The sequence below is a fragment of the Kryptolebias marmoratus genome, linkage group LG2 (assembly GCF_001649575.2).
Source record: "Kryptolebias marmoratus isolate JLee-2015 linkage group LG2, ASM164957v2, whole genome shotgun sequence".
Taxonomy (NCBI): domain Eukaryota; kingdom Metazoa; phylum Chordata; class Actinopteri; order Cyprinodontiformes; family Rivulidae; genus Kryptolebias; species Kryptolebias marmoratus.
In genome coordinates this window covers 21818851-21842012 of record NC_051431.1, presented here as the reverse complement: position 1 = coordinate 21842012, position 23162 = coordinate 21818851, and the positions used below count along the sequence as shown (strand labels likewise).

The window sequence follows — 23162 nt, the reverse complement described above, 5'->3', positions numbered from 1 at the left end:
GTACTTGTTGCGTTCGATAGGCACCAGGAAGTTGGAATTTTCCAATTTCTAAAAGAAAACCCACTAAAATGAAAGACTACGCCTCAATTAGGGGATTTTCCGTGTTCGTAACTCGAGTAAAGCTTGTCAAACCTGACATTTTTATTTTATATTAAGCTCTTTTCAGGTAAGTGAATTATATGATAGACATAACGTTGAAACAAAGCGATCGTAAAAGTCAATGACGAAAATGTATTTATACGTCATTGGTAAAAGTATTTAGAGGTGGGTAGTTCCGAGGTTCCGAGAATGCTGCAAACGAGCTCGCTTGCTTCTGATTGGCTTAGAACGCAGAGTCCGTTACGCTGGAACTTGTAGTGAAACGTCTTCAACTGCAACGCGTTCTTTAGCGTCATCGGCGTAGGCGTTAAACTACATAACCCAGAATTCCCATGACGTTGCAACGTTGACGTGTACTTTGTTGACGAAGTGAAAAAAAAATCCAGTTTCAACACGTCCAGCTGCTGCCGGTCATCGTTCAGCCGCTCCTCGTCCCATTTTTTTTTTTACCGACGTTTTGGTGACTTCCAAGCGACAGGTGACTCCCCGACACTTCCTGACGATGGCGGGAGAAATTTCTATGATTGGTAAGCCGAATTACAGATGCTAACTCGAGCTAGCTAGCCGGCTGTCGGTCCATCTTTCATGAGCGTGTTTTCCGGGTGTCGCAGGTTCGGTGATACTGGCTCTGTTCCTGGCCGGTTACCTGGGCCAGCAGTACTTGCCTCCCCCCAAACCCAGAGTGATCGGCCTGGACCTGGGTACCACCTTCTGCTCGGTCGGCGTCTTCCACCCGGGCACCGGGGAGGTGGAGGTGATAGCGGACGAGGAAGGGAGAAAGAGCATCCCGAGCGCCGTCACCTTCACCAGCACCGCGGTGCTGGCCGGACACGAAGCGGTGGAGCTGGGCGACAGCAACCCTCAGAACACCGTCTACGACGCCAAGAGGTTCATTGGGAAGAAATTCGAGGCAGGTGTGCTGGAGCAGGAGAGCGCCAGGTACCCGTTTAAGGTGGGTGATGCTGCGGTTCAGGGTGGATGATATCAGTCAGGTCTGTCACTTTACAGGCCCAATGAAATAAATCCTCACATCTGTATATAACTGCTGTGAGCAGAATAAGTATTAGACCCGCTGTTTCTTCTGTAACTTGTAGCTTCCTCCAGGACATGATCAATCTGAAAAAAAAAGCTATAGAATAGAAGTCCAGTTGGTTTTTTTTTTTGTTCTTTTTAACCTTTTCTGAAAGAAATGAACAGTCTCTAATTTTATGATAGTTTCCTTTTATTGTACAGAGACAGGAAATTTACACAAATCCAGGAAAAAAAATGACATAAAAACTGATTTTGAATCCTAAGTAAGACGTCACCCAGTACTTTGTGGAGAAACCTTTTGTTGGTGAGACGTCTTTTGGAGTTGGTCACCAGGTTTGAACATCTCAGGAGGGATCTCGGTCCACTTCTCTTTGCAGAAGCTCCAAATTCTTCAGGTTTTGCGACTGTCACTTGACAACTCCGGTTTTCTATAAGACCCTAACGTGCTTCTTCTTTGGCCGCACCTGTGTTGCCGTAGCGGTGCGGTTGTGCAGGAAGACCCCTCCATGACTGACCTTCAGGGAGGAAGGTTCTTGCCCAGGATTTTACGGTACACATCCTCTTCCGTTGGTTCCTTGATGCATCGAAGTCGTCCTGTACCAAAGCATGATGATGCCGCCTCTGTGCTTGACTATAGGGATGGTCTTCTTTTAGTCATTCTGTCATTTCTTTCCCTCCAAACTCAAGTCAAAGAGGTGGATCTTAGGCTTATCAGATGGCAGCACTTTCTCCCAAGCCTTCTCTAAATGTTTGTCCATCCATCATCCGCACTCTGATGTCCTTTTGAGAGCTTTTTGGGTTTCCTCTTAGTTGCAGAGAGGCTGAAAAGGAGGAAATTGATTCTGTGTACAGGTGGGCGTCGTAATGAGCTGGGATCAAGAGTGTCTGAAACTGATTCAGTATTTGATTGTGTGGCTGGGTTATAACGGATAAGAACCTTAGTGGACATTAATTTAAACTTTTATACAACATGTTTTCAGTTTTATTTGATATTCTGTCTCCCTACATTAAAATGGAACTGCAATAAAAATTAGACACTCTCCATTTCTTTACAAGTTTCTTTACAAACTTTCAAAATCAGCTGTGGAATTATTTCTGCCACTGAACTTCAGTAACCTTAAAGTTTTGAACACAGTGCTGCTTTTCTTTGTTCCACTTAACCAAAGCTCTCCCCCCCTGCCCCTGCTCTGCCTCCAGGTGACAAACAACAATGGAAGCGCGGAGTTCGAGATCTCCACCAACCGCACCTTCGCCGTGAGCCCGGAGTTCATCGGCTCCAGGCTGCTGCTGAAGTTGAAGAAGATGGCCGAGCGACAGCTGGGCGTGCTCATCCAGAAGGCCGTCATCTCGGTGCCCGCGGAGTTTGACGAGAGACAGCGGAACTACACCGTCAGAGCGGCTAACCTCGCAGGTCTGTCAGCTGGTTGCACAATGAAGGGGGTTAAATTCCCAGACGGGTCACTCCCTCCCTGACTCCCCCTCTGGTTCCCGTCTTGCAGGTTTGGAGATCCTGCGGGTGATCAACGAGCCTACGGCTGCGGCTATGGCCTACGGCCTGCACAAGGTGGACGTGTTTAACGTGCTGGTGGTGGACCTCGGGGGAGGGACGCTGGACGTGTCTCTGCTCAACAAACAGGGGGGCATGTTCCTCACCAGGGCGATGGCAGGTAAAGATGTCATTCCTGTCAGCTTTCATGTCAGAGTTGTAGCCATTTTGGGTCAAACCTTGTATTTGATCATGTTAAATCCATCCTCTGGTTCATGAGATATTTTGCTAACAGACAAATGAACACACACAGCAGCGATTCTCCAGACTACAGCCTGGCTTTTGTCTTCAGAAAAAGTTTTTAATTCTAGTTTAACTTTTAGGAAATAACAAGCTGGGAGGTCAGGACTTCAGCCAGCGGCTGCTCCAGTACACCACAGAGCGGGTCCGACAGGAGTTCGGCGTCCCCCCCACCCTGAAGAAGGACATCCACCGTCTCCGGCAGGCCATGGAAGCCGCCAAGCTCAACCTCACCCTCCACCCCAGCGCCACCGTCAGAGTGCCCCTGCACCTCCACCTCCACCGCAGCTCCGAGTCACCCGGGGGCCCCGCTCCCGTCCTCTTCCAGACCACGGTCACTCGGCAGCTGTTCGAGGAGCTCAACGAGGACCTCTTCCTGAAGATCCTGGCCCCCGTGAAGACGGTGTTGGCCGAAGGCCACCTGGAGAAGGAGGACGTGGACGAGATCGTTCTGGTGGGGGGCTCCACCAGGATACCCCGGATCAGGAAGCTGATCAGCGAGTACTTCGGGAAGGAGCCCAACACGTCCGTGGACCCCGACCTGGCCGTGGTGACGGGCGTGGCCATCCAGGCCGGCATCATGGGCGGCTCCTGGCCGTTACAGGTGAGCGCCATCGAAATACCCAACAGACACCTGCGCAAGACGAACTTCAGCTGATTTAAAAAATGTGAAACGCCGCCGGCTCACTTCCACCCTGCGCTTCGGTCCGCATCTTGTGGGCTGTTGGAACCTTTCTACTCTTCCTCCCCGCTTGTGAAAGGGCGACAGCGACGAAGTGCTGCAACAGCTTCCTGTGATGGTGACTGATAACGCTCGCAGAAACGAACAGTTCCGTTTAGCATTTTTAATGTGAGACGTGCTTTTCTTGCGCACTAATTCCGAGAGAAATTACCGACCGCCCGTGTGTGCAGCAGGTACGAACCTGACGTTCAGCTCTGGGAACAGACACGAGGCGGGTCTATTTATTTATTTATGCCTGCCTGAAGGCGTGTTGGCTGATTTACTCAGTGCCTTTTCAGAAAGCTGATTATTTCATGAGACGGGAGCCGCTGCAGGGTAGTGGTTCTGTCTGAGGCTCTTTACTTGAAGTCTGAGGCGTCGGAGGACCTCAGCTCAAAAATGTAAATATTAGTAATTATTAAAATTTTCTCTGCAACACAGTTTCATTCGTCAGGTGTTCTGCCGAGGACCACCCTGCAGGAGCCTTAATGTCCGTCTGTAGTATCATCATTTCAATGCCACATAAGGATTATTTATTTGCGATGAAGGAGACACGCTCACTGTTGCACTTTGACTCGTGTTTGTTTGTGCTTTCTTGAAATGACCGCGAGGAGCAGCACGCTCTGCTCCAGCTGAGGGACCAAAGCGTTGCTTCCGGTGGCTTAACACTGTATCACTGTCACATCTGGAATGTTTCAAAGACCATGCGTGAAAAGAGTTGTTCTTCCGAGCAGCAGCCGGGGTTTTGCACATTCATTAAGAACAATGATCTTCCTGTGTTACACGACTTTTTTTTTTTTTTTGGAAACTATCAAGCCACATTCCTTTCTTTATTTGCCAATTGTCTTGTAAATAGAAAACTGTAAACATCCTGTTCATACTGAGACGTTAATATACAAGTCGATAAAGACGCTGAAGGTCATACTAGGATCTATTTTTGTATTTGACAGATTCAGACTCCCCCCATCTAATAAAATCCAACATCTCAATTTCTCCGTGCTTGTTTTTGGAAAAGTCAGCTCACAGAGGGTAGATGTAGCTCGCCCATCCAAAACATCTGGAGAAACAAGTCCATGATTGTTCCGTCCTCTCCAAGAGCCTCCAGTTTTGACGCAAAGCTGGAGAGTTTGGCGGCGACACCATCCTACCTTCCAGTTTGTATTTGTTTGATAAGGTTGATTAGGTGGCCATGTTTAATCGGGTTGACTCAGTACTCCCTCAAAGTTTCATTTAAATCCATTCAATGGTTCATGAGATGTTTTGCTAACAAACAGACAAGAAATGTTTCTTTTTGCTGTCAGCAGCAGGTGATGAATATGATTGTCTTGCCCTAAAAAGAGACAAATCAAAAACACAACCTCTGTACTGGAGTATTTAATCTTTACTTCTCAGGCATACAAAGATCCAGAGATGAAATAAAACGAAAGGCAGTCAGTCTCTGACGTGAGCTGCTTGTGATTTCAGATTCCCTTTAGCTTAACTTTAATTTCCAACCTGAAGCCAGAGTTCAGTTTCATGAAACACGTTCACCAACACTAAAAAATACCACAGGTAGGCTGCAAGTCAGAAGGCCAGACTGATGGTGTTGAAATGTCATTTCTTGGCTGGAGCGTCTCACCTCTTTATATATTATAACACTCAACATAACACTGCAAAAAAAACACAGACTCAGTCAGAATACACACGACGCACTGAGCACAGCTTTAAAAAAGGAAACAATCGTCACATTCACAGTTAGCCCAAAAAAAAAAAAAAAGCACAATCTTCATCCTGCAAACCGTTTCCAGCAGCTCCTCTGGCTTCTCGGGGAGCGCAGCTCCCACAAAGTCCAGATGATCCGCGTGTTCGGATGCACTGATCAGACGTGCAGGACAGAGGAGGAGGAGGAGGGATCAAAAATCAAAACATCTCGCATGTGCTGAGTGAATATTTCACCTGGAGGAGAAGGCAAGACGTCTGTAAACAGTTTGTGTTTTCTCTTTAAATATTAAGATTCTGGAAAAGTGAAGCACTGACAGGAGGCGGGAGCATCATGCTGAGAAAACACCTGATTTAAAAAAAACAAAAAAAAAACCCTCAGAGGAAGTCATCTCTTACAGGGCTTAAAAAATAATGAACCGCTTTGGAAAGTTAGCTTAAAGTAAAGAACCGCAGGACAGCCTCTTTCACATTTGGCTTTGTTCGGAGGAATCCTCTGATTGGAACAAAAACAAAAAATAGACTTCCTAAGAAGTGATCGTAGTCCTGTGTGATGGACGTGGAGTCCGGGAGGAAAACCCAAACCAGGATGGACAGGAAGTAACGAGGGGGGGGGGACGGGACAGAGGAGAGTCACACTGACAAACAGGAAGGAGGCGTTTTCATCGAGTCAGCAGTCAAACAGGCAGAGGGGGAGGAGCTTCAGTCCTCGTACAGCTCATCAGCGCCGCCTCCGTTTCTCACCTCTAGAGGGCGACATACAATAACCAGAGAGTTACAGTCTGTGAAAACGCAGCCAACGCCAAGATGAATGACTTCTCTTAAAGTTTACTGAAGCTAAAAGTTAAAACAAAGAAGCAACACACTGGTTAAAAGCTAAAACAAGGATTAGAGGCTAGCTAAAAGCAGCAAAACAGTAGCTAAAAGTTAAAATGAGTAAATTAGTTGTTAAAAACTCAAAGTAGCATAAGAAGACAAAAATAGATCTAGCGCACTAAACCAGATTTCACTGAGAACAAACTTTCTGAAGGAAATAATGAGATCTTAAATAATTTCTATTGAGATTTTTTTTATAATTTAACTTAAATATTTTTAAAAATATAAAAGTTACAAAAACCAAAAGTCACAGCTCTGTCTAATTTCACCAGTTTCACAAAAAAACAAAACAAAACAAAAAAAACTTACTTTTCCTCCCCTGGACTACAGGCTGTCTAGACAGACTGGGACTCCTACAAGCTCCCCTCCTCGGGGAAATTTGTGGAGGAAGATGAGGATGAAGGGAGATGGGATGGATTGGTGGAAAACAGGGCAAAGCAGACAGAGAGGAGGAAGGAAACGAGACACAGAAGGAAGGAAGAAGTGACTGCTTGCAGAGAAGATGGAGATGTACGATGGTCAAGATGTGGAACGCGTCACACAAAGGATGGTGGAGGAGGGAGGCCATTTACTGAGGCTGACCTTCGACATGGAAGAGACGAAGAAGAGGAGCGAGAACGTTCACGTACACTCAGATGCATGCCGAGATGAAGAGATGAGAAACTAAGGCCAGGCTGGATTTACCAGAGAAGATGAGTTTCTCCTTCATGACGTTCACGTCTCGGCTGGACGTCCGGACCGTGGCGCTCAGCATGATCTGCTCAGGGTTGTAGCTGCGCATGCCGCTCATCCGATACCTGCGGGGGGGAGGGGTCACACGCTGGGTCAGAGGTCACAGCATCGAAACACGCTCCCTGCGTTTCTGTCAGTATCCACGTCAGGGTTGTGGTTACGTTTTCATTTCTAATCAGCTTTATGTCACTTTGCTGTGCAGCTATGTCGTCTTTTTGGGGGGAATTGAGGGAATTTCTTCTCACTGGTTTGGTTCAGAGTGAATTAGACAAATTCACATGAACTGGTCAAAGGTTTTTTAAAGTTTCCTGCATTTTTATCCCATTTTAAATCCAATCAAGTTGAATAATTTTCCTAATAAACGCACATAAAGATGCCGCAAAAACCTCTTTGGGAGCATTTTAGTTATAAATTAAATAAATCTGAAAAATCCAATTCATGTCAGTTTTCAGACCTTTTATGACACCTGCAGCTGGACCGATCTGATGCTCAATCCTTTTTTTCCCCCCTGGTCTTTGAACGCACCATTGCTAAAAGTCAAACTTGACCCCTAACCCTGAACTAACCCTAACCCCATGGAAGCTTTTACTAAGTGAAGAGGAGTCAGAGTTAGATGTTTGTAGATCTGTAACAGGGTTAAAAATAAAGTCAGAGGAAGCACTAACAGGGGTAAATGAAAAGAAAAATGATTTTCCTTTTCTTTATAAAACCAGCTTCTACTTAAAAATGCTCATGCACGTCTGTGTTTTAGGTGTAGAAAAAGATATTCATATTAAGGAAAATTAGCAGTGATGTGAACGTTTGTTAAACTGCGTTCCTGTAAGCCACAGAAATTCTTTAGATCTTTGAAGGCAAAAGTAATCTACTCTGGTCTTGGCACCAGTCTGACTAGCTGTTAGCTCGTCAATTTGGTCGAAATTAAACTCTTTTTGTTCTAATCTGAGGTTGTTCAGAGAACCATCTACAACAGGTGAGATGTTGACTGTTCATAACCTCCTCAAAAAGATCTGCAGTATCCCTTTAAATAGACAGAAACAAAGCTAAAAAAACGGTAAAGAAAAGTCCTAAAATGTCCTCACTACAGTCTGTCCCTGAATCTTCAGGAGCTTCTCTGAACAGAGTAAAAATAACTCTGGACAGGTCAAAAGGGGCTGAGAACCTCCTGGTGGGACTATATTTCTGTGTACAGTAAGTATAAATTACAGAAGAGCTCAGTTAGGACTGGTAGCCTTTCTACGACACATTTTCTGGGTTTAGAGCAAGTCTGAAACATAAGCAAGGATTTGCAAGATACAGCAACTTTACTGCCCCAAAAAACTGCCTCAGCTAAGTCTGAGCACACGTAACGAGAAGATGTGGAAGCTTCTGATAAAGACGCATTTTGCTCGGGCCTCTCTGCTGTTCTCAGAGGGTGATCCATTAATGAGCGCCTGATAAATACGTTTTGGTTCAGAGTGAGGGCTGCTGCCCTTTAGAGAGGGAGAGCAGCCGTGCAGTTCAGAGGGATTTCTCAAAGCCCAAAGACCTTGATTACACAACTATTATTCGATTATGCAAATCAAATCAGTTTCCCCGCAAAACGCCATCCACCGAAAGCACTCTGAATTAATCTGCATCGCTGATCATTTTGCTCTATAATGTAGAGACTGGCTGCACAGATCGGATCAGTCAGACTTGTTTCCAATTTAATTAAGTGAAGAGCATCCATTCACACGAGCTGTGACGAATGGACACAGACGATCAGAAATTAAAAGGACAGATCCAGAACTTAAAGATGATAAATTACAAATTTTCACAGGGTATGTATGTGTGTGTTTTGGTTATTTTATTTTATTTTTTTTAACAGGGACAAGAAAGCATCTCCTAATGAGAGAAAAAGGCTGCAGTACAGTAGAGTGATTCAGGACAGACAGAAGAGAGAGAAGAGAACAAATGATGGTGGGAAAAAAAAAAAGAAAAATCTGAACGAGATGGATCGAATATTAACTAGAGTACCAAGTAGAGAGGCAAAAACAGAAACATTCAAAAAGGCAAAAAAGGGGCCAAGAATTGAAACGAAATGATGATGGGTGGAGAGAAACAGAAAGAGGGTGAAATTAGAGTAGAGCTGGGGGGGTCAGAAGAGGTGACCTGGTTACCTGATCATGTGATAGCTGAGAGAAGATGCCAGAATGCAGCAGAGGAGGAGAGCATGCACGTCGGGCAGAGGAGAGAGGACGAGGAAGAAAGACAAAAAAGGGGGACAAAAGAAGGTGGGAGAAAAGAGAGGTCAGTTCGGAAGCCAGCAGAAGCTACTGAAGAGAAAAGCCAAGCTGAACAACACCTGTACAGTTACAAGGAAAATAAGAGAGAAACCCAAAGAAGCCGCCCCATCTCAGAGATGACAGGAGGACAAGGGCCGTCCGTCTCTGGAGTCATCCCCAAAACAAACAAACAATAAAAACAGTCTTTAAGAGAGAAACACAAACACTGAAAGAGTGTTTGACAAAGAGAAAATCTCCTAGTTTGTGACAAAAACAAGGACAGAAGACAGAAGAAATAAATCTAAAACAAAATGTGCTCGAATATGTTCACTCTCCTTAAAAAAAAAAAAAACTGATATCGTCCTGCATGAAGTGCCTACTGGCATCATATGTGACACGCTGAATTATATTTAACAGTAAAATTCGAAACATGTCCAGGATTTCACTCTGTAGATTATTATCCCTAGATAATAAAAATAGTACATATACTTACTTTTGTAATATGAATATTCCTATGACTACAGCGAAGGAGATGAGGTCTGCAGACACCCAGATTAGACTGTATTCATTTGGGCTCTGAAAGAAAACAGTCATGTTATGTGTTAAATACATAGGATCCACCACTAGATGGAGCCAAACGCCAAGATCCTCAAACCAGTCTTAACATGTTATATGTAATATTTTGTTGTTTTTGTTTTAAACCACTTTACTTTAATTATCTTTTCCTTCAAACAGAGCGAGAGATCAGCAGGGCTTTTTCTTTTTAACCTCAGCTTCTTTGGACAGAATATTTTAAGATGACAGATTTGACATCATGGCGTGGATCAAACTAACAGACAGTACTGCCGGCGTCTAAACTCTCCCTAAACCATACAGCAGGAGGTCGGGGGTCACGTCCACAAGTTGTCGGGCAAAAGGTCCCATATGGTGGGACAGATGGCGAGACTGGGCCGGCACCGAGCATTTATAAAGACAGCGGGGAAACAACGAGAAGTTTCAGAAGACGGTACACCGAACAACACAAGACGCAGTGCAGTGATGGAGCCCGTCTCTGCCGTCAAGATGTAACAGGGTGAACGAGGCACACCCAGTGATTTCAGTTAAAAGCTACATATGTAGGCCTTTTTATATACAGATGCAAAGAAAGATAAACAGTCGAGTTATATACAAAAGCAGCAGGGATTTTTTTTTTTGGTAGTTTGTAAAAATTCTGACATCTAAACCAGTTCAACCTGCAAAAAAATGTAAAATAAACATGGGTTGTAAAGTATTATTTGATCTTCTGTTACTACGGAGAAATATTCCAGGCTATGAAAGGCCATCTGTGACGGGATAAAAGCGATGAGGAGGTGATCACACTTTGGTTGTTGCTGCTCTTAAACTATAAAAATAAAATAGATGCATATAAGAGCTGCTTAAAGCTTTCAAACTTTCAAGGTGCTTTTAAAGACCTGCCTCAACTCTTTGCACAATAAAGTCATTCCAAGTCTATTTGAGTTGAAGGCCTTCTGTTTCTTGAACCAGGAGATGTGGTTGCCTCATAAGAACAGAAGTAAAGCAACTCAAATGCACTCTGATTAAAATTATAGACTTGTTTTAGTTTTGATGAGTGCTATTAAAAACAACAAATGACTCAAAAAATTTGTTTTAACCAAACCTTTTCAAAGTGGCAGCTGCCTGGAGCTCAACCGTGTGTGTTACAGAGGGCATAATATAAACACTTGATGTGACGTTCTTACCATGAGCCAGACAGGATAAGGCACCTTACTGAGGATATGTGGGGCCTCTGAGGAGACCGAGGACACCCCGCTGCACCAGAGCACCGAGTACAGCCACGGCTCGTTGACGGTGTAGACGGTAAGGCTAATGTTGTTTCTGGTAAAGTTTCTGAAAACGGCAACAAGTCGCGATTATTAATCAGCTCGATCATCGGTTACAAATCTGATGGAGGTGTCAGGTTCGGGAGCCTACATGATTTCGCTTGAGCTGATTTGGTTGTATCTGAGCAGGAGCCTACTGATGCCAGACTTCTGCAGAGTCCAAGGATCCCGTTTCACCAGCGAGGTCTGGGTGAGGCCAGGCGCGACCCGTCTGACCTGAGCTCTCTGCTCGTCAGGAGTCCACATCACCTGAATCAGCAGAACGCTTACGGTTACACACATGTGGCGACAGGCTGAACAGAGACAGGGACCACTTAAAGCAGTGGTCTCCAATCCTGGTCCTCGAGGGCCACCATCCTGCATGTTTTCCTTGTTTCCCTGATCCAACACACCTGATTCAGTCGTTAAATTCCCTCTTCATGTTCAGCAGAAGCCTGTTAATCACCCATTGATTCAGATCAGGTGTGTTGGAGCAGAGAAACAAGTAAAACATCCAGGATTGGAGACCCCTGACTTAAAGCCATCTTTTAAATTAAGTGGTAGTGAAAGTTTCAGGTTTGTATGAAACAGGCCCGGACGCAGATAAACGTCATGCAGGGGGCAGAACCGGAGCGTTTCCTTCCTTCCTACCAGGCTCTGAGGAACTCCAGACTGCAGCACTGCTTCCAGTGTATCATTGATCCAGCTGTGGTAGCAGGGGTGCTGCGGAGGAGGCTTCTTCAACCTGAAGACCACGGAGATGTTGTGATAGGAGGCCAGCTTTAGAAGCTGCTCCAGGCTACACACACTCTGGTTGGCCGTCAGATTCTTCTCCCGCGTCGTCAGAGTATTCGCCGTCCAGAAAGGGTCATCCTGAAACAAGGCGACACGCCACACCATTATTTACCGGCAGTGTGATGTCACTCATACGGGATTCATTTACAGTTACCAAAAATAACAACGCTAAAATAAATATTTTGCATTTGAACACCTACATATAAAAAGTACAAATGTTTTAATGCATTTCCTCAACATCTATAAAACCTTCAATGCTCCCAAATATCTTACAGAATACCATCAAACGTTTAATACACAAGTCTTAAAAGTTATTTTTAGTTTTGATTTTTTACAATCTATTTTGCAGAGTATAATATTTTATAGGACTAACATTAAAAGGACAGAAACAGTTTCTTCACAGGCAGTGAAAGCAGAATGAGGAGAGAGGAGAAAGTAATGAAGATGGAAACAAACACTGACACAGCTATTTGCCTCTCTGCAGTGTGCAATCCCATCTAATCAAATCTGAGCCCGTCTATTAAATGCTCCATTTCAATCAAAACCAAACTGTCTTTTTTTTTTTTTTTTTTTTTTACACATTTAGCACTTAAAAAGACAGACGACTAGCAAAAAATAATTAGTATTATAATTCGCGTGTGTGTGTGTGTAAAATTATCTAATGTTCATTAATGTAACACCGTACTTGATGAAAAGTGAAACAACTCCTAATAAAACCTTTTATTTGCTAAGCCATTCGATATGCACGCTATAGTGAATCTTTTTTATTTTGCAAAAACCTAAAGAACACCTGACAGATCAGAGAGAGGGCACACTGCGTACTCATGACTCTGTGGGCTGTGTCTCACATTACTGCATCCTAGATAAAACTATAGAGCCTTCAAAATAATCCTCAAATTGAGTCGCATTTAGTAAATGAGAACCACCTTGAGGAACCACTGTCCTGCGTTGAGCTGCTGCAGGTCTGTCCAGTTGAAAAACGAGGCTTTGTTCATCTGCCTGTCTGAAAAAACCTTCTCTACATCTGTGGTCCTCCGCAGGTCGGGGTCGTGCATTAGGAACGGTACGCCATCAACACTGGAGAGCAGAAGAGAAGAGAGACGTGAACATCTAAATAAACTCTAACCTTACTGATTATACATGCAGGAGAGCGTCTCCTATTGAATCAACTTATTGAAGTTTTATAATCCATTGAAGTGAAGGACTTGTTAAAATTGGGAAAAAAAGACTAAATAATCTTATTTTTAGCTGAAGTATAACACAAATGGCTGCTTGGTTTAAATATTCAAACTCTCCCTCCTGTAAGTTGACTTTGGCACATGAAATCAAAGAAACAGGACTTCCTGTAACTCAATATTTGATATCCAAATGAACGGGCAGCTAAATAGCAGATAAATATTTGAAAAACAAATTATGTGTGAGCATGAAAGTTAACAGAGAAGAAAACTAAAAATAAACAAGAAGCTAAGCATCTGTAACCGAGTCAATGTTGCTAAAATTACCCCAACTACAGATAATCCCACATTTACATGTGAGCGTGTGTGTGTGTGTGTGTGTGTGTGTCAGAGTGCAGTCTGTCAATCCTTCAGGCTGTCATCAGGTCTAATTACTCAGCACTATCAGGTGCTCTGCCAGTTCACTCAGTCACCCATTCACCTCTTTCAGGAGTGCACAGTGAGCAAAACAAGCAGCCCCGAAAATCTTTAATAAACTCTAGTGACTTTTATTATGTGTCAGTTTTAAAGAACTAAATAAGTAGTTCAAAAGTGACCAAACAAAGTACACAAAACCCTTCCTCTGAGTGCTTGTGTGCTGTTCTTACATGGTGGTGCCTATTAAAAGGCCTGCTGACATAATTAGTCTTCATATGACACCAGGAGGTGTTTAGAAGAACAAGTTATGACCCTTTTAGCTTTCCATACCTCCTTTCCACCTAGGCTGCGGATCACCAGGAAGCTTTTCCACACAACGGGGTTTAAACTGTGAACCAGTTATTCTTGCTTTGCTTTGGTGTCGAGTGCTTTAGACTGTGTGTCCCCTGGTAGATAGCAAGAAATAAAAAGGAAAAACCTGCACCCTCTTTGAGAGGAGATGACTGCCAACCTAATTTTCATCCGACTGCTCGTACTCTAACCTGACGTCTGTACCAGGACATTTCAGTTAGAACACGCGCTGTTGCAGTGCTGGTGTGTTGTTTTATTTTGAAAATGTAGGAAAACAGTTTATATGTCTAAGAAGCAAGAGTGCAGTGGCATAAATCCTAAACACAATCCAACAAAACGCAGCTCTAATAAACAACCTCTGCACTATCACTCATCCTCTGCACACACGAGTAAATATTTACAGCCAGTATTCACTATTCGTCTTGGTCTCCGAAGTTTCCAGCAGATCCTTGAGCTCGGCTTCTCAGCTCCTGTTTAATTGGTGATGCCATAAACAATCTCCTGACTGCTGATATCTGATTTATAGTTGTACCATTTAACAAAGGACGCATGTTAGGACGGCATCTACTTTTTAAAAATAACTTTAATCCTTATAGTGTAACAGCATTAACAATGTGGTCCTTAATGCTTGAAATTTATTACAAAAAATTAAAAAATAAAAGACTCAACACAACAGCACACATTTTGATTGTGGTTTTTAAATTCAGTTTATCCAATGATGGTCTCAAAACGATTATAAGGAACCATTTTGATTATTTATGAGGCCGAACAATGAGAGACAGAATCTCTGCAGAGATTAAATAATTTATGGGTTTGGCTTTAATGCATGGCTGTATTGATCGGTCGTGTGTGTACCTGATGGCTACGTCAGCCTCCAGTCCGGTGACGTTCAACTGCAAAGCTCGCTGGAAGGACCACAGTGTGTTCTCCGGAGCGAGCTGGGCATGCACAGACACGGTGAGAAGACAAACACACGGTGGATACAAGACGTTTAGTGGAGACTTAAAGTTAAACAATGACTTGGTAAAAAAAAAAAACGAAAACAAGTGTGGCTTGTTTCACAAAGTCGGAACGTGTTAATATTTTATCAACTACGTGAAAAAGGATTACTTTGCGTGAACACAAAGGAATTTGTGGATGGGAAAGGCCAGCGCTGCGGATTGCTCTTTAACTTAGTTCAATGCTACGATCAATACTAAAGCATCACTTACTAGAATAACATCTTCCTTTGAGACCCTGAGAGTAAAGCTACTGATGAGGAAACATGGGAAAGGAATGCTGCAATAATCAATAAAGAGTGATTCTGGGAAACTGAGTACTGTGAGGGGTTTTTATTCCCCTCCCATCCGTTCAGAGACTCCTAATTTTAGATTCCACTGAAAGGATCGATCTCTCTGCAGAAATCCCACAGAAGGCTGGGTGTGTTCCTAATTGAGTTTTGAGGAACTGCCTTCGTTTTCCTTCCAAAAGGTTGCATAACTCATCAGGACGTGTGGAAAGAACATAAATCATTCTTTAGCAATCACATTAATCCATGATATATCACATACGAAAGTTTTTTAAAAAAAGTGTTTTGATATAGATAAAATCCCATTTTTAAAGAAACAATTAGAATACATTCAAAGTTCTTTGTTTCCCATGGGAGAAATTTTGCTTGGCATAAAGAGGGCACTGCTGCACAACAATAAAAACATTTAAGACAACAAAACAACCACAGAACAATAAGACAAAGTTATAACAATAAAAATATGAGAGCAATAATAACAAAAAGTTAATGAGAAAATATGCTCGCTTTAAAAAAGGTTGCAGAAATAACCATACATGATTTACTGAATTTTAAGATTTGGTTTGTTTATTGATAACTTTGATACATAGAGGGACAAATGAATGTTTGTACCCATTATATGTACACAGGTGAACCTTATACCTCCTCCCTGAGTTCAGCGGTGTGGATTCTGCATGTAAAACATGAGAGCTCTCAGTTAGCAGCTTATCTGCCTGTGAAATGACTGCCTGGTCAAAAGGTTCCTAGAGGTTAAGAGGAGCGTGACCCATGATCTACATCTACATCAGTGATGCTTCAACTGCCTCTTAAGACACTAAACTGAGTTTAAAAGCCCAATCAGAAAAATAAAAGTAGATTTTTTTGGCTGAGCAGGTTTTACAGAGTTCCTCCCACTCCTCAGGCAGCAGGAGCTCTTTGGGATTCATGTGTCGACTGTTTTAACCTTTTTCCTCTCTAAATGTCAGCGATCCCCAGCTCTGGATGAGTCACTGGGAAGCCTAAATCAGGTAACCTAAAGTGTAACGGTGTAATGGTGTAAAAAGAAAGACTATTGTAGTTGGTTTGACTTGCTTGTGGGTATGAGTGTTGCCTCACCATGGGGGCACCCTGGTGGCCGAAAACCTTTGGTCGTGGTTTAAGGGTGCTGGGGTCCATAATGCAGGGGGAGGTGAGATAAAGTGGCACCAAGTAGAGGCCCAGTAACACACTCAGATACAGCAGCACAACCACCACCTGGAACACTGGCAGAAAACAACAAAACAACAATTACAAAGAATGGGAATTTCAAACGAAAACACTATTCAGATCTGCTGGTAATTATCTGACCAGAGGAAAAGCGGTTGTCAGGACGCAACAATGTCTTTGCTATATCTGCTACTCAGAAATATTTGTGTTCCTCCTGTAAGTATTTTATTTAATCTGTCTAAAGGAGTGAGAGGTGAGGCTCATCTGTGAGCATAATTGTCACTTTGTAAGAAATAAAACTACAATGTCGAAAAAAAAAGACACTAAGTCACTTCAAGTATTTTTAGCAGGTGTTGCGCTGATAAACGTCCTCCTGCCTGGATGAGAAAGGTGAAAGTGTTAGCAGTGGAATACTAAGAAGGTGGGGAAAAAAGAGAGTCATTAACTATTCAAACTTCATTGTTCATCTCGAATAGTTACAGATGGTGCTTATATTACTGTCACAGAGAGGACACTTGAGTTACGGTTATGTGCCTTAATTAGGGATCTCCTGAGCCAAGCTCAATTATTGGAAGGGGGTCCGAATCAAGGCCTTATTCTATTTTTTTTTTTACTTAACGGTATTAGAGTAGCTGACTTCACTCCTGATCTGTTGTTGACTTTCCGTCTTTCGTTTTATGTCAGCGGCAATGTAATACAGCTGCCACAAAACATGATGTAACATGCCAACATGCCTGCGGTACAGAAATATTTTATAGGAGTAGCGAACAGTTCAGCGGCTACATACAACATTTGCAATTTAGTTATTTCTCACGGTAGTAGTGATAGAAGCTACTGTACATTCAACGCCACCAATTTAATTAGACGTTTAAAATCCAAAAGCTCGGCTGAGTACACAGAGTTCACTTAACTAACTCTTGAAACTAACATGGCTACATGACAAACTTAGATGTCCACAGGACAGCTAAAAGGCACAAAGGCTTACAGAACCGAACCACCTGTGGGGTGGAGAAAGTACGACTTTCTTTATGCCTTTTGGAGCTGTTGGAGCCACATTACGCCACACCCTCCTGACCCTACATACCTGACTCAGAGCTACATTAAAAAAAGTTCACCATCAGTTCAGTTCAGTTTATTTATACAGCATCAAGTCACAACAGAAGTTGGGAATTTAAAGAACAATAAAGAAAACTGGAAAAACTGCATGAACTTTCTTTACCACAATGTTGACTTGCTGAGATGTCAAGCAGATGATAGCACTGATTTTAATACATTTATTGTACAAACTGTCTGTAATCTGCAGGCCTGTGCTGTAAACAAAACAAAAAAGAGCAAAATAACGCAAGTGTCTGCCTGAGACTCGCCATCGGTCGATCCTTAATTTTAAATGACTCAAATCAGTGTCTGTGTAAAAAAAAAAAGAAAATAAATAAAATCGATCGTGGCATCCCTAACCTAGTTAAGGGAACCCAGTTTCATCTTTACAAAAAAACATGAAGCTACAGTAGACAGCTTGTTAGCCTGATGTGAAACGGCTTTCAAACATCTGAAGATAAACTGATTTCAGAGCATTCAAACTCATCCATCTCATTTATTAAATCTGCACAGAGAACTCTGAATCCACCTCTGTGTGTGTGAGCGGTGATGGCTGCGAGTGTGGCCATCCACACACCAACACACACAAGAATGTATTCGTTTCAAGGTCAGCTCCAGGGTGAGGTCGAGTAGCCAACTCCTATTACACACAGGAGACTCTCAGCCTTCATCCGCCCGCCCGCCCGCCCACACACACAGAATCCTTCTCCTCTTTGATTTTTAAATGCTGCTCTGCATGACAGTGACGTTAAAAGAGGCGTATTATGACAAAGACCTTTCTACGTCATTGAATCTCTTCAAAAATCAGACCCTGAACAGTAAATAATGGCAGAGCCTTGCTTTCACTGGTTTTAAATTTCTCCCACAGAGTCGTGTACCAGCTGTCTGTCCGGCATGAAGACCGTCAGAAAGAAGCTGCTGCTGTAAATATTAAAATATATTTTCACATGCAGGGGCTTCAAAAGCAGCTGGCAGTATAAAAACCTTTATTCAGCCGCATTTTCACAAGCTACTTTTTGTTGATTGACCAAAAATATTTTGTAAACGTTTGCAGGGATTAAAGTTCTCCATAGCCACGATGGATTTCTATCATCTGTAAAAATAAGAAGGGGAAAAAAGGACTTTTTTTGTTGAAGTCCTGTTAAAGGCATCTGATCTAATTTTAATACAGGGATCAAACCGACACTGCTTTCAACAAATAAAGCGAACCGGAGCCAAAGTTGTCTTCTGTCAGAGCAGAGCGCGGCAGACCTGGGTGCAAGCAGTGTGGCCATCTTACAGACTTTGCTGCTATTTTTAGCGAGTTTTCAGACCCCTCAAAAAGACCATTTTTCCAAAAAAAGCAACTAGCGACTTTATCTGGTGTTTTTGGAGGTTTTTCAACACTAACGTGAAAGCAAGTATGGTTCTTTCCAACGAGCAGCGGGTGCTGCAGTGGACCCGTCCTCTGTCCCACAGCGCTCACAGGCAGCTCAGTCCTTCCACACTGAAATAACAGAGTTTCTCTTTTAGGTCACTTTTGCTGATCCAAAGCCCGGATAAAGAATGAAGGTTGAAACTGAATGATTAGGTGTAGAAATGGCCGCAGCCATCTTTGAGCAAGCAAGCATAGTTGATGCAACGCCACCACTAGCTGGACAAGAGTTCTCATTTATCTGCCGAGGCTTCTGATTGGTCGATGTTGGGGGTGTGACACTGCATCGTTTTCCAGGCAGTGGATGACAGATGCCGGAATGTATGAGAAAAGAACGGATAAAAAGAGGAAAGCTGGCCCCCTTGGTGTTGTTACATTATGTGTTAAACAAAGACTCATTTTCTTAATGTTCTGTTCTGAGGTAGTAACGTGTTCTTTTGTTTCGTAGCTCTTTGTACACCTGATATACCTCTACTCTCAGCTGAGTGGATTCTACCAACCAACAGGATACCAAGACAATCCATTTCAAATCTCCAGTCGATATGTTTTTATTCATATCTATTTTACAAGTTTACTTACTTCAGGTTTACTGCCTTGGGAGATAGTTCTTTGTCTTGGTTAAATGAATTCTCCATCTGATTTTCTGAAAACTCTTCCAGTCCTAAAAAGCCAAAAATTCTCACAAGTTGACCTAACAGCTGATTTTGGACTCTTCAAAAAACACCGTTCCTGCTTTGTCCCAAATGCCAGGAAAATGCATTTCTGATGTTCTAAATTTGAAATTTTTCTGTGGCAGAGGTAGGATCCCCCTTGGTCGATCCACTGAGCTTCACCCAGTGGATGGTCAGCCCGCTACTTTTTCTAAGTGGTACTTCTGAAGACAGTTTGATGAATATATTTGATTTACAGAACTGACTGAGTTCACCTCTTATTTCAATCAGTCAGGGGTGGACAGTTGGCCGTTTTCTAAACAAAAACATTTTTTGATTGACAAAAGTTTGCGAAAACCTAGTTAAGTTAAACTTCTGGCCACAAAAATTGTGTTTTCATAATTTTCCAACAGATTGGTGCTCTATCATCATGAAGCTGGCAGTCAAGCTTCACATTTTATGCAATTGCTCTTATAAGTCTGATTTGCAAAAAAAAAAAAAAAATTAAGAAATTACAAAAAAGCTACCATCCTTTCCTTTTCTATGACACCTAGTTTGGATTCATAATGTTTAGGTATTTTAGACAAATTTGTCTGAAATTAGACAGTATTAAACATAAATATCCTGCTAAATGGCTAAAGCAACAGAAGCTGGTGCATAAAACAACATTCTTTTGTTTTATTAAAGTTCTCTGTTGCAGTATGAACATCTAAGCAAAAAGTACTCTCAGAACTGCTTCTCTTTACAAGAAACAAGTCCTGGATTAAAGAATAAAACAATCCATGCTGCTGTGGCTTGAAAACACCACAGGACTAAAAGATTTGTTAGTTTGCACACCCTGGGTGGATGTCTTGGCTTCTGTCTACATAAAATTAATAATTTATTGCTCTTCCGCTGTGTGTGTGCTGTCTGGCAGACAGTACCTTTATCAAATTGTGTAAAAATAACTCATTTGTGCCACATTAAAAAACAACAACAAACAAAAAAAACATACTTGTTTTTTCTGCTCTGGCGACTTGTCCTGCCACAATCCAGGACAGTGCGGTGATGGCAGCGAGGGCCCCTATGTGCAGGAACGGACCTGTTGCCTGAACAGAAATGGGGTTATAGAAATGTGGAGACAACAGTAAAACAAAAAGAAAAAAAAACAAAGATGGCAGAAAGGAATGGAAATACTATCGTTATCTGGTGCTAAGGCAGTTACAACACTATTTAGAGATAATGTGTGTGATCTGAAAGTTAAACTGTGCCTCCTCTGACTTTCCTGGCACTGCAACAATCTCACATGGATGTACTAATCATAAGCCCTTGGATATCGATTAGGTTGTTGAATATTAGGAGATAAGATCAATGTGGGCCGAGTGTCATGTCACCACAGATATATATCACATTTTTGTCCATTTTGCAACCCTGAATAAGGAAAAATCATCACAAAACTGATTTAGCCATCAAACTTCACCATCAGCACTTGTGTCAAAATGCCTCTGACCTGAAAGGAGATGGGAATGACATCCCACTCCTGACTCCATGTCTGATTGACAGATATGACCCCGACGATGGTGGTGAGCAAAGCAGCCGTCACTCCTATCTGTGTGAACAGGGAGGAGGGAAGGAGACTGTAAAAAACCCAAAAATCATAATACTTTGGAAATGTACACACACACACACAGATAAAATGCAAAAACAAACAATTTCAAGTAGCTTGCAGACCCTTCACGTCCCACACAGTGTTTTGTAAGCATTTCACTTGGTGTTAAGCAGATTAGAGGCGGTGATTAACTGATCTCTTCTGGGACAACTCAGTCCAAACTTAAGTTCAGGACAAGTTCAGCTGACCAGCATTTGAATCAGAGCATTCACAAAAAACCCATTAAAAACACACATACACACATTACAACACAGAAACCCCTCTCAACAACTTATGCATTTAAAAAACACCCACTCCCTTATAACGCCCTTTCCACCACACACGCACACACACACTTTTAGCGAGCCTCACATTTGTCACATTACCTTATGGAGCCAGTGCAAATTCAGCTGTTGTCCAAGTGCAACATGGCAAAGTGCTAAAACCTGAAAAGTGCAAAAACAACAAAAAACAAGACACACACCCACACAGAGTATAATTTTAAACATGTTGTGCCGCTCATAACTTCCCTCGCTTAAACAAGACTTTACGATGAGAACAACGAGTTAAACGTGTCCTCGGCGAGTTCAGAGGAGCTCACCATTAAAAATGTGATGTAGGTGAAACCAGCAGCGGTTGTTGCCAAGATGGGAACGGTGCCGTCGCTCCATTTCCCAGAGCGCTCGTACAGAAACCTGCAGAAACAAAGATTTAATGCTTCTTGTCAGGAACACTAACCCACATTCCATCATTTCCAAACTGTGTGAAAGCATTGGAGAATACAAGGTCTGTCTATATTCATGCAGCCTCTACACCGTTTGAAGTATCAATTTTTTTCCGGTTTCAGGACAAACAAAGTCATCTGGGTCAAGTTATGGACTGGTTTCTAATACATCTGTGGAATATACTGTGGAAAATGTGGGGAAAAAAAAAACCCAATCATTTAAGCTCTGTTTGAATCCAAAAGGCTAGTGCATGCTGGAAATAAGAAATATGATATTTCCTAAATAAAATGAATGCTATAAATTTGATGGGTTTGTGCAGATCTTGCTTGTATGCTTTTCAGTATTTATGATGCCTGCGGTGGCATAAAAGTTAACTTTAAAACCACAACATAATCACAAATATTGGTATTTAATGAATTAATTGATAACAGCACGATGGTCCTTCTTTTAAAATGTACTAAATTATATAAACAGGGTGGTGGCTGGTGTTTAATAACTGCCTCTTAGTACATCTTAAATGAGCCCACGTCCTGAGAGAGTGCTGCAAATCTCTTTTTTATATATATATATTACAAATGTTTCTGTGCTCATGGGGTCATTTCCACAATAAAACTGCTCCTGTTTTTAATGTAGCGCTGAAAAAGAGCTCAAAGATCACGCTCAGTCAGTCTTGTTTTTCAGCCTTCTGTTTCTACAGATTATATGAATCCATTACTGATACCATGCAGTACTCTGCTATTTTATTTACAGTGCGGTTTTTGTTTTCAAGTCATGAACCTCTGCTCATCTTTACTCCTGAAAGACTCAGCCTCACTGAGACGTAGATCATGACTTTTCTTGTATTCTGTTAATTCTATTCTTGGTAAATTTCTATCAAGTGCAGTGTTTGTGCCATTTTTATTGAGATATATGTATTTGACTGATAGTGTTATTGAAATAAGGTTATTTGGGGAAAAAAACCACCAATGTGTCAATAACAATCTACCAGGAGTGACAGTTTGTAAAAGCTGTGCGAAGTGACCGATAGTCTTGAAATTTAGTTTTTCAGTCTGTAAAACAGCAAAAAATTAAACAGTTTTAACAGAAAAGAGATCTTGAAAAGGACATCCTGTGAGGGTTTATCTTATAAGTAAATACTTAATATGAGCTAAAGGTTTCAGAATGGGAACAAAGAAGAAAGTGGATTTCTGGGTTATGTCATATCCACACCCCTCTACAACAAAATATATATATTTTGCTCTCAGCTGTAATGCTCAAAGGGCAATGTTGTGTGTATAAATAGGAGCACAGCTGCAGAAAACAGCGTACGGGGGTGTGTTTTGCCATTTCAGCCAAAGCCCAAAGTATTAATCACATGTAAAGCCTTAACTGTGATTCAAGCAGCAGAGGACCTCTTG

The 23162-nt window shown here is 42.2% G+C and overlaps 2 protein-coding genes across 5 annotated transcripts in view; one reads left to right on the top strand and one right to left on the bottom strand.

Moving 5' to 3' along the window:
• The first annotated feature begins 452 nt into the window (after positions 1–452).
• hspa13 (heat shock protein 70 family, member 13) lies at positions 453–5394 on the top strand. The gene is made up of 5 exons (XM_017419995.3): positions 453–626; positions 711–1051; positions 2329–2542; positions 2631–2798; positions 3001–5394. Exons 1-5 carry the CDS (start codon positions 602–604, stop codon positions 3573–3575), a joined length of 1323 nt encoding a protein of 440 aa, XP_017275484.1. The 5' UTR covers positions 453–601; the 3' UTR covers positions 3576–5394.
• gdpd5b (glycerophosphodiester phosphodiesterase domain containing 5b) overlaps positions 4427–23162 on the bottom strand; it is a 47483-nt gene continuing 28747 nt past the window's right edge. The window contains exons 4-17 of one of the 4 annotated variants that reach the window (XR_005234240.1): positions 21642–21735; positions 21427–21486; positions 20903–21001; positions 20408–20501; positions 16165–16310; positions 14640–14722; positions 12768–12918; positions 11698–11919; positions 11159–11316; positions 10927–11074; positions 9681–9763; positions 6897–7009; positions 6522–6794; positions 4427–6082 (exon numbers count right to left, since the gene is read on the bottom strand). Coding sequence is in view for 1 of the 4 variants with exons in the window: in XM_017420130.3 (XP_017275619.1) it covers positions 6039–6082; positions 6897–7009; positions 9681–9763; positions 10927–11074; positions 11159–11316; positions 11698–11919; positions 12768–12918; positions 14640–14722; positions 16165–16310; positions 20408–20501; positions 20903–21001; positions 21427–21486; positions 21642–21735 (1495 nt within the window). In the remaining 3 variants the exon portion in view is untranslated. Of the gene's footprint in view, positions 6083–6521; positions 7010–9680; positions 9764–10926; positions 11075–11158; positions 11317–11697; positions 11920–12767; positions 12919–14639; positions 14723–16164; positions 16311–20407; positions 20502–20902; positions 21002–21426; positions 21487–21641; positions 21736–23162 lie in introns of all 4 variants that reach the window. The other 3 variants (XR_005234239.1, XR_005234238.1, XM_017420130.3) reach the window with 3 other exon arrangements.